Source organism: Mauremys reevesii, unplaced genomic scaffold, assembly GCF_016161935.1.
Source record: "Mauremys reevesii isolate NIE-2019 unplaced genomic scaffold, ASM1616193v1 Contig55, whole genome shotgun sequence".
NCBI classification, from domain to species: Eukaryota; Metazoa; Chordata; order Testudines; family Geoemydidae; genus Mauremys; species Mauremys reevesii.
In genome coordinates, this window is record NW_024100868.1 from 319,865 (window position 1) to 334,076 (window position 14,212).

The 14,212-nt window shown below is 40.1% G+C and overlaps 1 protein-coding gene across 1 annotated transcript; it reads right to left on the reverse strand.

Annotated features, from left to right (window-relative positions):
* Positions 1-146: 146 nt before the first annotated feature.
* On the reverse strand, positions 147-13,969 carry LOC120394396 (C-type lectin domain family 9 member A-like). The gene is made up of 8 exons (XM_039518633.1): positions 13,862-13,969; positions 8,044-8,139; positions 6,035-6,130; positions 5,516-5,608; positions 3,283-3,450; positions 2,150-2,301; positions 1,080-1,183; positions 147-466 (listed from the first exon to the last, which is right to left on the reverse strand). Exons 2-8 carry the CDS (start codon positions 8,135-8,137, stop codon positions 349-351), a joined length of 825 nt encoding a protein of 274 aa, XP_039374567.1. The 5' UTR covers positions 8,138-8,139; positions 13,862-13,969; the 3' UTR covers positions 147-348.
* Positions 13,970-14,212: the final 243 nt, after the last annotated feature.

Genomic DNA, 14,212 nt, shown 5'->3' on the forward strand with positions numbered 1-14,212 from the left:
CTTTGGGGCAAATTGTTTTTTTTTTCCGTAAAACACTCAGTGCACAAATAACACTCTATATTTTTTACAAAGTATTTATTAATATTTGCACTAATGGCCTCTGAAATCAACTCTTATCAACCCAGATAGGAATGACAGTCATTCAGTATGGTGGGAGTGCTCTGGTTGGCTGGAGAACATTCCAGTTTGGGGTCTCTGCCCTGCATCTTGACAGTCTGCTGTGTGTTTTATCACCTGAAACTGCAGCCCCTCAGTCTGAATGGTAACACAGCAAATTGACGTGATTTCTCTTTGTCTTTGGAACATCCCAGGATGTGTGTCTCGGATGCTGTGATCCTCAGGCTTCAGCTAAGCAGCTCTCTTCTCACAAATACAGCGATATCGTTGTGTACAATTATAGGAGGAGGCTTCTCCTGCATTCAAAAGTACACAGGACTCTCCAGGCTCTTTCTTCTTTATTTGGAACCTGGGGTGGAAAGCTACATTTAACACTCAGCCATGCATTTTTTTTAAATCACACACAGTGCCATTGCATTTGGCTGCCTAAATATTGGGGTTAACTTGTCTTACCCATTAATTTCACTTCTCAGAATAACATGTCCTGCAAACTGAGCTATGAAAAGCATTTCTTTGTGATTTGGAATTTTTTTTTGGTGTGAGATTGTTAATTTAGCTGAGATGGCCTCTTGTTTTCTATTTACTGCAGTTGTTGTACAATTTAATGTTCAGGGGTAGGAGGGTATTCTCTTCTTTTTCTCATTAAGTGTAATGGTGGCATCAACCTTAGTCAATGTTTCAGCTTTGAAATATCCCATTTTAGAATATTTGTGAATGTCTATATTCATTTGTAGCTCTGACAGAGTTACACCTTCCACTGTTAATGTTATTCAATTGTTTTATTATGTTTATTCGTTTAGATTTAAAAAATCCAAATGGCACCTTCCTGTGAGAATTTCTAAAAGTAAAAAATACACAATAATTCTATATGTTCAGTAGCAATGCCAGAGTGCAAATTCTGTAAGAAATACACAAGGATGTAAAACACTAGTGAACAACTTCTAGATCTGCCAAAGACTTACAGGTCAGTGGAATGAGCTGTACCATCCTCCCACAGCCAGCTTGTAGCAGCTCCCCTACGGAATAGTCCAATCCAGTGAAAACACGCCAGTCTGTTTATGAAATCCTGTTTGGGAACAAGACTAAATCATTTACATCAATCCCCATTAGTAGGTGTATGGACACCAGGGATGAGAATGAGGTTGATGTGTCCCAAACAGGACCAGTGTTTCGTAATGCCCATACGTTGGCCAATCACACCCCATTTTTTCTAATTTAGTTAGCCACAGATTTTATGAGATTTTTGCCCAATTTAATCTGCACCTGTCCCTCACGGGAAGCATCACAGCTACATCCTGGCTGAGAACTGATGGGATACCCTGGAGAACAAGTCAACACAATTGTCCTATCAGCCAGGGATATCACTAATAAGAGACATGAGGAGTTCTCTTCCCAATCAGCACAGACACTAACCCAACAGCATTTCCAGCCTCTGTTAAAGAGAGAAAAAGCTTGATTTTATTCTCAGATGGGTTTCATTTCATTGACTTCAGTGGAGGAAGTCCTGATTCATGATGGAGTGAGAGCAGGGGCGGCTCTAGGCATTTTGCCGCCCCAAGCATGGTGGGCACGCCTGCGGGAGGTCCGTCGAAGCCGCGGGACAAGTGGACCCTCCGCAGGCAAGCCGCTGAAGGCAGCCTGCCTGCCGCCCTCCCGGTACTGGCAGAGCGCCCCCAGTGGCTTGCCGCCCCAAGCACGCGCTTGGCATGCTGGTGCCTGGAGCCGCCCCTGAGTGAGAGGAGACTCAGACTCTAGGAAAGGACTCTGTGCCTTCCTCATGCTATACACTCCCTTTAATCACTCCTGAAGTCAGTGATAAAATTTGCATTCCCTCCTTCTCTGGTGCCCAAAATTTGCCCAGTGTCTCTTGGGGACACAGCTCTGAATACAACACAAGCAGTTTAGAGGGTCATTTTACCCTGCCAGTGTTATTTTTCATTTTATACCCATATCCCACTTCACCACCAGATGGATATTGGGCAAGTATAGTTTGGAAAATACAGGAAAATAAGGCAAAGGGTAAATTCCCTACCAGTTCTTCCTTGTTCTCTATCCTCAGCAGTCTGGAGCCATGAGACGAGCAGTATTCTCGACTCTTCTGCCAGGAGCTCCTTTCATGTGTAAAATGGTAACACTTCCCTCTGTGCTGTATCCAGCCCTCAGGGCAAGAGCTGCATTTATCTCCTTGAAAAAAAGAGCAATATAGACCCGGCATATTTCTCTATTGATGGGTGTGACACAGTTTGATACTGAATGTCACTGTGTACTAGCTAGTGTGTATATTTCTCACTGGGAATGTAGTGTTTGTCTTGCCAGCTAGGATGAAGCTGATGTTGGTGCCCGAAAAATAACCTGGCATATGGGATACTTGGGTCAAGGCTCTTTTCTGAATCAGGCAGAGCAGGGACTTAACCCTGATTCTCCCTCATCCCGCGTGAGACCCCTCAACACCAGGCTATTGGCTGCTCTGGGGTTTCTCTGTTTTTTCATAGAAAACGTAGAAAGGTTTCGGTTTTATCCCAACATGAAATGGGAAAATTTTGAATTCTCAAAAGTGCTCCTGGGACAGGAAACTTGTTTCCCATCCAGATCCATTCAGATTACAATGAACAAGAAAGGTAATGAGAGTAATTGTGCAGGAGCTAGCAACAGTGAGATGCCTTTCTGAACAACTTGCTTCTGTTGCAGATGAGTCATAATCATCATGGCCTGGTTTTCAAAGTGATATCAGCGATGATGTTGACTAGGATGAAAACCTGATATCCAAGCTAGCGCAGTGTCAACGCTGTGGGAGGGAAGTGCATGAGGGTCTCTATGTGCAGCAGCCTATTTGTCTGTTGCATTTGTCAAAATCCCTCTGTTTATCAGTGTCTTTCCCTTGTACTGTTGAGAGATGTAAGTTGGGAAGAAGCCACCCAGCTTCCCCTACTTTGAAGCTAGTGAGCCAGGGATCATTGATTATGTCCACTGTTTAGGACACCATATTTTTGCTAAGATTTGTTTGTAGCTTTCCATGTAATTAATATTTAGATGAGGCCCTTGTACATTTTGTGCATAGGGGCAGAAGTACCTTTTGTTGTTAATAAGGACAAGGAGAGCTGGATTCTGATTAAGCAACAATATTACCATAAAGGATATAACAAAAGAGTGAGCTCTGATCGATACCTTCCCTATTCACAACATTTGAGAGTTCTGTGTTATTGGCTTGGAGATCATCTCTTTGTTGCATGCAGTTTTTCAGGGTTTCCTGCAACTGGGTGAAATTTTTCAGAATAGCCTGTTTCTCGATAAGTTCCTCATTCTGTCTTCTCACTTGAAGGGAAGCCTGGAGAACTTAAATCCACATCCCAAGAAATCAGTTAAAACAAAATTCAATACACTTATATAAATTGTTTGCCTTTTGCATTATAAGGATGCTAACAGCGATTGTGACAGTTGTCATTATGGCTTACCTACTGGGGCTTGAACTGGAGACCTTCTGAGCTAAAAAGCATGAACTGATACAATTTGAGTGCAAAGACGTAGTCTACCCTGGAAGGATAGGTCAAAATAGCTACAGTAGTCAGGAGTGTGAAAAAAACATTACCCCAAATCATGTAATTATACCAACTTAACCCCAGCACAGGTACAGCTATGTAAACGGAAGACTGTGATGCTGCTACCATCATTTCAGGAGTAGTAGGTCACGTCTACACTTTGGGGTTATGCCAGCATAGCTATGACAATTTAGCTATGCTGGTACAGTATCCATAGCATAGACATACCCAAAGACAGAAAGGTCACTAGTCATGTGCTGTAACAAGTCATATCCTCTGTGGATCAGCACACAGGGAGACATGTAACCCACACTCATTAGTGGGTTACACAATGTGGAATTTCAGTTTTATTCTAAAGTTAAAGGAATTGGTGTAACACTGCTTTGCCATTTACAAAACAATCTCCATAGGTTTAAAATCTGACTAACAGAATATGTGTCAAAGATGTTTTTGTCAAAATGTCTTTTTGTTTAAATTTCCTGGCTAGCTGTTCTCATAATTTACATTGATGTAAGTGAGAACAGAATGACATTTCACATTTGAACTGGCAAACTGAGCAAAATTGAAAAATCAGGAAACCATTCAGAAGCACAAAATATGGAGCCACATAGTTCTGTAGCATGATTAAAGCTGAATGAATCATTATTTTTTTGGTTTGGAGCTGAAAAATCTGGAACAAAAATTGATTACTTTTGAACCAAAACTTTTTTTTCACTTTTTCTTGCCAAAACAAAACAAAACAAACAAACAAAAAAATTAATTTCAGAGCTAAAGGCGGCCAAAATAAATGAAAAAACTGAAACAAAACAAAAAAATTTGGGGGTTGCGGTTCACTTCATTTTAAGGGTGTTTTTCAATCCAAAATATTTTTTTCAGTTCTTCCTTTAGTTTTGTTTTCAGGTATTTTTCATACTTTTCATTCTCAAATCATTGAAACAAACCATTTCACTTTTTAAAAAATATATTTTTTTGCCCAAAGCTCTTTAACAAATTCTATCCAAATTCATGATTAGTTTCAGTGCGTGGAAAAATGCTTTTTTTGGCTAATAAAATATTCACTGAAAAAAAATTCACCCAGTCCTAGTCATGATGCCATTTCTAACCACATTTAAACTGTAGTCAGAGTTTCAAATCAACTTTAGTCTTAAATCAGAAGGACTCTTAGGACCACCCCTCTCCCTAGGATTCAGAGCTGGAGCTGCAGCACAAGACGTAGCTTCAAAGTGATGTCTATATAGGTATTTGTAGAGCATTAGTGCAAGCCCTGCTAGCCTTATGGTACGTCCACACTACCCCCCGGATTGGCGGTTAGTGATCTATCAGGGATTGATTTATCATGTCTCATCTAGACGCGATAAATCGATCCCCGAACGCACTCCCCGTCGACTCCGGAACTCCACCAGGGTGAGAGGCGGAAGAGGAGTCGACGGGGGAGCCATGGACGTTGATCCCGCGCCGTGAGGATGGGAGGTAAATCGATCTAAGATACATGGACTTCAGCTATGCTATTCTCGCATAGCTGAAGTTGCGTATCTTAGATCGATCCCCCTCCCCCTGAAGTGTAGACCAGGCCTGAGTCTGTTGACCTGGGATAAAAGGCTTGCTCCTGCTTGTTCCAAAATGCTGTGTAGACACACCCTTAAAGGCATCTCAGCTTCTCACATGTTTTACTGGTAAAATTCAAATCACAGCTCAGCAGGCTACAGGTTCTGAATACCAATTGTTTTTCACAAAGTAATGCAAACTATGACAGGGCCTCACACATGCATTTACACATATTACTCAAATACTTATTAGAATATCCCTTCTAAATGTTATAATGGTTCAGATAATGGTTTGTTGCCTTCTTGGCAAATACTTACACTTGGCACCCAAAACCCCTGCAGTTACTAGCAAAGCCAGGCAGAGGAGCCCCAGAATCACTGTAATGAGCCATGGTGAAGATGGAGGAGAGTCTAACAGAAATAAAAGAGAAAATGAAAGCAAAAATGACTAGATCTCTGGTATCAGGTCAGAACTCTCAGCCACACCAGTCTACCAAAGCCAGAACCCACCTGTATGGAGCTAAACCAATCCAATAATAATAGCTATTGAATATGTGCTCAATAAATCTTTTGTGAACTGAGAAGACATGGGGAAAACAGTCGCTCCTGGTGAAGTCCAGATCTGTCACATCCCAATTTCTGCCCAGGCATTGGCACAGTGTGGTCCTAAGTGAGCTCCCATTAACATGCCATTTCCTTCCACAGTAGACAAAATTCTAATTTTATTGTTCCTTAAACATGAGGCCATGGGCAGCGGCTACACCAGGAGGAGGATGTTTGACTATGAACACTTTGATAAAAGAAAGTAAGGAGCCAGAAGCTCATACTGCATAATACCTTTGCTCTCTGCACTTGTAGGTCTTTGTTGCCTCTGCTGCTTTGAAAGAGTGTGAAACTTCAGATCAGAGTAGGTTATTTCCTGCTCACTGGTTTCTGGATGGAAAGACAGCTCTATGAAATTGTCATCACAGTAGGTGGAAACATAACTTCATAGCTGTTAAGGCTAAAAGACACCATTATGAGCATCAGGTCTGAGTTCCTGTGTAATGTAACACAGACCATAGAACCTCATCCTGTAATACCTGTTTCCAAGACTAATAACGTGTGGTTGAATTGGGCCATATCTTTTAGAAAGAGAGTAAATCTTCATTTAAAGATTCCAAATGGTGGAGAATTATCACATTCCTTGCTTACCTGTTCCACTGGTTAATTACACACATTGTTCAAAATTGTGTCAGATTTCCAATTTGACCTTTATCAGAGTCATCCAATTAGGAAGCAGAAACAATAGCGTGTGACTTAGGTGACCGATCACATTGATCCAATAGTGAAGTATGAACAGTGAATTCTTGAAGCAGTAGCCACTGCAAATAGTTGACGGACTATACAACATAAACTACACACTGAATAATTTCATATAGAAACCCATCTTTTAAAAATGTAAGCCTGTTCTCAGGTAAGTCATGAACAGAACAAGGGGTGAATTCTCTGAGAGTCAGATTCTTCACTTGTGACTCATGTTGAGTTGTATCTTATTCTGTGAATATGAATAAGGAAAGGAATCAGAATCTGGCCCTGATTTTTTTTCCCCTGCAGTAATGGACAAGTAAGACTGAGTAAAATTTAGTAAGGACATCAGGATTTGGCCCAAAGGCTGTAGCCAGTTAGAGTATGTCCATCCTGGAGAGAAAGCACATAGTAAGGTGGTGAGTACAACATTTGTTTCTTATTAAATTCTGCTATCTTCAAAAAAACCTGACCTTTTGAAGCTACACCCTGCGGAGAGAGCCATTGACTGGGGATTACCTGTTCTCAGAAACTGCAGATCAAAGGCCTGAGCTGTACAAAGTAACGGTTGAACTGTCCAGTTGGGTATCTGGCTTCTGATCATAAAAACTGACATGAATTCGGGACCAAGAGTTTGAAAGACTCACCCTGAGCCCTGTGTTGGAGCTGGGGGTGACCTCAGGTAAGCTTTTAGCATGCATATAGGTTCTTTTATTGTTTTAAAATATGTTTTATCTTTAATGCTTTTTCCCTAAGAATAAATACAGTTTGCTTTGTGAAGGTTGGTTGGTAACTGGAATACACTGTTATAGCCCTTGTAAAAGAGTTAACTTCAGGTGCTGGTCCCCGATCAGACCTGCTAGGAAATCACAATGAGATGCAGAGGTACTGAAGGCCTAACCCTCCAGAAGGCTAGATGTGAGTCTCTGCCTCAAGAGATGTGACATCTGGGAAGCTGAAATCTTCAGTGGGTGCCCTCAAGGAAGAGCTGGAGGAAGGTCAAAGATGTAGTTAAGCCTGGAAACATGTCTATGCTTATGCTCATGTCCAAGAGACCTTTCTCATGAGTGATGGCTCCAAAGCTTTGCTGACTGGCAGAAAGATTCCATGGTGAGGCTGCAGGCCATGGAAGTTCTGGAAAACCTGAATAGGGAACTCAAGATGGAAAATATTGGCTCACAGAGCAATCCACCCAGGTGCCTTCTCCTATAGACCAACTGGGGTCAGCTGACCTGTCACAAGCGAACTAGTCTCTTCCCTGATAAAGGGCCAGTACCACCCTGTGACACAAGTGTTTATTACTTCATAATCAAATAATTGTGTTCCAGGGCTTTGTAGGCACAAAACCAACTCCTTCCCACACCTGGAGGGCTCCTTTATATCACACAGACTGACACAAAACTAAAAAAATAGTTTTACTGGCATTTGAGAAAAAACTCTGACACAGATTCTTGATGTATAACATTAGGATTTGTAGGATAAAGTTCAAGAGGGGGAGTTGAGTGGGACTAAAAGCATAATGTTAGACATAGATTCAGGAGATTATAAATATACAGTACCTATGATCCTGGTGTGCTTTGGTCTTTGTTTTCTCTTCTGCTCTGCAGGAGTATGAAATCTGAGGTCCATATAGGTCACTGACTGCTCACTCATTTCTGGTGGGTTATGGGACAGAAATTCCAGAGATGGGGTTAGTGAACTGAGATGAACATTGGGATTTGTACTTCAGTGAAATGACCTTTTAGTGCCAGTAAGAGCATCAACATGAACAGGAGCAATGTAACAGGACAGCTGCTCAGTGGCTCGGTATGAGGGCTCCTGCGTTGCTCTTGGACACTTAACTCCCACATAACAAAGGCCACAAGAAACATATTCTACCATTTATGGCTAGCTAGGCCACTCCATCTCATCCCAGTGGGTGATGATTTGGCCTCACATATACACACTTTTGGCACCTCCTGGCTGGTCTAGCAATGGTCTGTCTCTGGGCATGAAGCCATCAGCCTCGGGACACTCCAACAACTACAAAATGATGCAGCATGTCTCCTCAACAACACAGGCTGCTGCAAGCACCTCACGCCAGTCCTCCACTCACTGTAATGGCTCCCTATAGAATGCCAGGTCAAATTAAAGATCTCAGTCCTTATCTTTATGGTGCTCAATGCCTGGCCCCACAATACCAAAGAGATTGTCTAAAGTTCCAGAATCAGGCCATGTGACCAACAACTCTGCTTCTTTGGCACAATGGAACTTTGTACCACCAGGACAAAACTTGTCTATACAGGAGACGGAGCTTTTTCAGGGCCAGTCTGGGATCATGGAGGAAACTTCCACAGGAACTAAGAACCACTTCAAATATCACCATCTTCTGCTACAAGTGCAAGGCGCACTTTGTCTTGGCTAACATAAACATATAACACAGAGCACATATAATTTATTTTAAAAGAAAACAACCCCACCCCCTCCAAACTACACTTTTCACACAATTTCCCCCAATGCGGGGAGAAGAAAAGTACAAACTGTGATAGATGTTAGTCACCTCCCTTAGCACACCTTTGAAAGGTACTCAGATATATGGTCATGAGGGTTGCATAAGAACATGTGAAGAATAGAGCACTTTATCTCCTTCTGATCCTGGTAACTACCTGTATTTATAAAAAAAATGTAAATATTATAGACTGATGCAGGCCCTAACTAATTACCGATGCAATTTAGTTTCCATTAGAAGTTCAATTTGGGGGCTCTACATAAATCACCAAAAAGGCAACTTTGACTTAAAATTGATATGAGAAAGTTAAAAATTTCTGCAAAATTTGAAGTGATTTGAAACAAGTTGTTGGTCATATTTCTACCCTACAAATATTGCTTTTCATTACAGTTCAAATATTCTTGTAGACAATTTCTTTTTGCCATGTAATTAAAAAAACATAAATAAATACAATTTAATTTACTAGACTCCCCTAGAGATCAAATAACTGCTGGCAATTGCTGCTAATTTAAAAAAAAAACAATTGTTAGCCCATTTCTTTGCAAGGGAAGAGCTCACAGTGAAACCTGATTACTGAGGACCTTTGTCAATGAGGGAAAAGAAATTTTCCACTGAAAGTCACACAAAGGGAAATGCTAAATTCCCTAAAGTTTGCTGATAGAGCCAGCTGAAAATTTTCCATCATAACTTTTTTGTAATGGTAAATTGGGGGTTTGACCGAACATAAACATTTGAGGGAAGGATCTGCTTTTCTTTCTTTTTTTAGGAAGAAAACTCAAAATCCAATCCTCAAAATTTTCATCCAGAAGATTTTGGGCAAAAAACTGACAAAACACAAAACCACTAGTACAATTAAACATTTTCGGACAAAAACTAAAAATGTTTTGTTTTTTTCCATTAATACTCAAAACTTTCCATGGAAAAAATCCCACTTTCCAAACTAGTCTATTTGTGGGGATTTCTCCTCTTTTGCAGAACTCTGTAGAGGAATGTCCCCTCCCTAATTCTCCACATAAGCTTCCTGTTCTAGCCCATTCTCCCCTTCCACTCATCATGTCAGCACTGGATCTCTGATACCTATAGGAAGGAAGACATGCTCCTTGCATGTCAGAGGGAATATAAACATGGGAAGGGAACCTGAAGAAAGCAGGAGGAACTGATGGGGAGAGAAATCAAAACAGCACTCTCCATTCCTGTGGTTCTAGTGAGATCTGAGATCTGTAGCAAAGGAGAACACCTAAGAAGCCTTCTGAAAATCACTGGATCCACTTTCAAGCTTCTGCATTTCCTGGGGTTCTGAGTGTGATGTCTGTTTTATTTGAGGTTAGTTAATTCTAATGTTCTTGAAAGGCTATATACATACTGTGTCCTTGCAATTTTAACTTCACCTTAACAAAGTTCTTGTGTGAAACTGAATATACTTTGGTTACCTCCATGTTTACTCAAAGGATGTTGAAGAGCAAGCAACTAAAACACTTCTTTATTTTTATTGAAAAAGGTAAACTACATGTTTTAAACCCCATATTTTGCTGTATAAATCTTTGTGCATCTTCATGGAATGTTAAAGAAACTACTTATAGCCTGACTCATGTCAGAAGAAGCCGGGAAGAGATAGTTACAAGGAGATGGCAAGTACAGTCATGGTACTGTATATCAGAGGACAGCCTTCTAGCACTCTAGAAGTGCTGTGCCTTCTCCTTAAAATACTTTGTGTAAATTTGAGAGCCTCTAAATCCATGAATATGTCCACTAATTAAAGTAAATTCAGGTAAAATTCAACAAAAGAACTGACTGATGAGGAAAGATTAAGGGCTTGATGTAAGAATTGCAGAAAAACCCTAACTCCCATGGAACTCAATTAAAGTTGTGTGTTGTTTAACAGTCACTAAGGGGCCTATCATCACTGAGAAAAGAAAGAAAGTAAAATCACTAGAGATGGCATGGATGCTACTTAAACAATAATAGAGTCTCAGAGAATAAACGAAAAAAGAACCAGAAAGGCAAGGAATAAGCCAATATGGCTACATGGTAGGATTCAACAGGCAATTCAAGCCAAAGAGAGTTACTTCAAAATTTGGAAATCTGACTCTACTGAAGGCAATAAAGAGGATCATAAATTACAGCAGGGAATAAGTAAGAATAAAATTAGAAGACTCAAAATGCATTTGGAAGAGCAAATAGCTAAAGGTGTAAAAACAAACAAGAGATTATTTAAGTCTAGCAGAAGCAGAAAGCCTATAAAAGAATCTGTGGGCCTGCTGAATAATCAGCAGTTATAGGGAGTGATTAAGAATGAGAAATGATTTCTTTGCATCAGTCTTCACCACAGAAGATGGGGGGCGGGAAATTACTACCCTGACCTGCCATTTTCTGGTAACAGAGATTGAACTGTGGGAAGAAGAGGTGCTGGGGCCACCTAATTATTTATAAATCAGTAAGTCACCAACCTAGATGGTACATCTCAGGAGTTCTGAAGGAACCCCAAGTATGAATTACCTAAGCAGCTGCTAACAACAATATGCTGTCTCATTAAAAACAGATAATTTGAGGGTAGCAAATGTTGTACCTATATTTGAAAAAGGCTTTAGGAGAGCTCCAGGAAAATATAGATCAGCAAGCCTTATATCTGTACCTGGTAAATTGGTTGTAAAGATATTTAAAACAATAACAAAACACATGGAAGATCATGATATGATAGGGTCTAACCGGCACAGATTCTGCAAAGGATAATCATGTCTCATGAATCTTTTAGAATTCTTTATGAGAACCAGCTAGCATAATCTCTGTAGAATTTAAAAAGGCCTTTGAGAAGGTCCTACACAAGAGGCTAAGTCGTCATGGGGTGAGAGGCACAGTGTAGTAATGGATCAAAAACTGGGTGCAAGGCAGAAAGCAGAGTAGAAGTAAAGGTCACTTTTCATCTCAGAAAAAGGTTAACACTGGGGGGGCTCAAGGTTTCCTACAAGATCCCATGTTGTATAATGTGGCTTAAGTCAGTTAAAACCTGAAAAAATTAAAACTGGACTGGACAAAGCCTTGTAAGGTAGACTGCAGAGAACAGTTCTTCACTGAAGCGTGATAAGACATCCTAATTCTATGTCTTTCCATCTTCCTTTTCTATATGTCATTAAACAGTGCTCATTAAGAATAATTATTTACAGAGATCCTTTGCACTTGGTCCCTAAAAGGCATCAGTCGGAAGGTATGAAACAAAAAACTGCTTCCCTAGTTGTCCATTGCATATAAATTGCATAGAATTGTAGTGTTAGAAACCAGTCTTGTGAATTGCAGATCTCCTTCATTGCCTGCTGACTTCATAAGGATTTCAGAGCAGATTCAGCACCTCCCAGAATCCAGTCACTAGTATCCGTAGTTCTTTATCTTTTAGAATTTGATTTAAAGCATATTTAATGGCCATGCTAGAGTTCAGTGAATCATAGACTCATAGACATTTGAGTTATAAAAGACACCACAATCTAGCTGTAATTCATTTAGAGTAATATTTTAAAGAGTGTCTTTGTCATTGAAAGTCAATGAGAGTTAGGCTCCTAGATTCCTAAGTCACAATGAATATTTAACTTAGACTCCTGAAGTCACTTATGACCAGATTTTCAAAAGGTATGTAGGCACCTAAAGAAGTAGATAGGAACCTAATAGGATTTTGAAAAGCACCCAGGCATATAATTCTCATGGGAGTTAGGTACCTAGGTGCTTTTCAAAATCCTATTAGATGCCTATCTACTTGTATAGGTGCCTTTGGAAAAATGTTACCCCTAGTCTATTCCTTTGGTCAGTATAAAATTGTCTCTATGGTATGAGAGATAGGATTAAAATAACATTAATATAAAGAAAGAAAGAAATCGTAAGGGCAAAAAAGCAATTAGTTAAAAAGAAAGTAGGCAAGGGCAAATAGAGAGCAAAACCGGACAAAAAGTCAAGACTTACAAACCCAATGAAAACACAGAGATAAATAGGGAAATCTTAGAAAGGAACCAATACTACAGAAGAGAGGAGTGCAGGAAAAGAAACATGCCATTTGAACACTTCCCTCTTTCCCTCCCCTCTATTTAGACTATATGGGCTACTGGGCAAGGAATTCTCTTTTTCTCTCTGGAATCTTTCCCGCACATCGATGATTTTATATAAATAATAAATAGCGATTAACTAGAGCTGGTTTAAACTTTTCAAATTTTGACAATTAATTTTTTTTTCAAAATTAAAACAAATGAGGGGTTTTTAAATTTTTCATAGTTCCCCAACTCCCATTTTTCAATAACCTATAAAGTTTCAATTACATTCAAAATTTTGCAAACAAAAACAAAACTTTCCACAAAAATATTTGTCTCCCTTTTGGGGACTAGATCTAGTACCTATATCTATAGGGCCTGATCCTACAATATACAATGCATGGAGAACTGCTGTGCTTGCATGGAGCGCCATTAAAATCATCTGGGCTGTGCCAGGGTGCGGCAGTCACCCATACATTATACATTGCAGTATCATAGCCACCGAGTCCAATTCTGCAACAGGCTGAGCACCCACAACTACCATTGACTTCATCACCTCACAGTACTTGATCATATTACCGCGTGCTTTGTCCTATGTTGTTTGATATTGTTTAGCCTGAGTCCGTAAGAGGGGGGAAATGTCACCTCAGACATTAAATAAATACTAGACTATAATTGCAAGACTTCCCAATGCAGTTTGTATTAAATTTTATCCAAGGAAGAATAATGTAATGTACACACACACACACACATATATATCTATAGATATCTTTCATTATAGCCACTGCTATTCATCTCCTGAATTACAGGACAGGTAAGGGAGATAATCTATAGCAATTACCTTAGTAAAAAGGAAAGCCCCTGGAGAAAAACTGGTATTACCTTTGTTTGTGTTGGAAGGTTTACAAGCCAGGTTTTAAATCTTCTACTTGCCTTGTCTTTGCCCACAGGGAGAGAGATGGGCAGTGTGATATCACCATTCGAGTGTCCTGTTACAAGAGGGACAGCACCAGCCAAGAGAGGAATAATTATTTGTTCTGCAGTGTTCCGGCTGAAACCGCACAGGAAGCGCTCATGTAGCTGATCAGAGAGGCACGGCCCTTGTCCAAAAGCACTGAGAACAAAGAGACTTTCCTCTTCAGATGGCTGAACCAGCACTGACAACACCTGTTGTTTTAACTTCAAAAGCTACTCGGTGTTACTGAAATTAGAATCATAGAATCATAGAATATT

Bases quoted from the DNA above. Each gene is read 5' to 3' on its own strand.
- LOC120394396 (XM_039518633.1), bottom strand. From the start codon at position 8,137: ATGAGTGAGCAGTCAGTGACCTATATGGACCTCAGATTTCATACTCCT. The intron at 2,302-3,282 runs GTATCGATCAGA...CTTTTTTTCAAG, and splicing joins AAATGTTGTGAATAGGGAAG to GAGATAAATGCAGCTCTTGC. The intron at 1,184-2,149 runs GTAGGGAATTTA...GTTCCCAAACAG, and splicing joins TAGAGAACAAGGAAGAACTG to GATTTCATAAACAGACTGGC.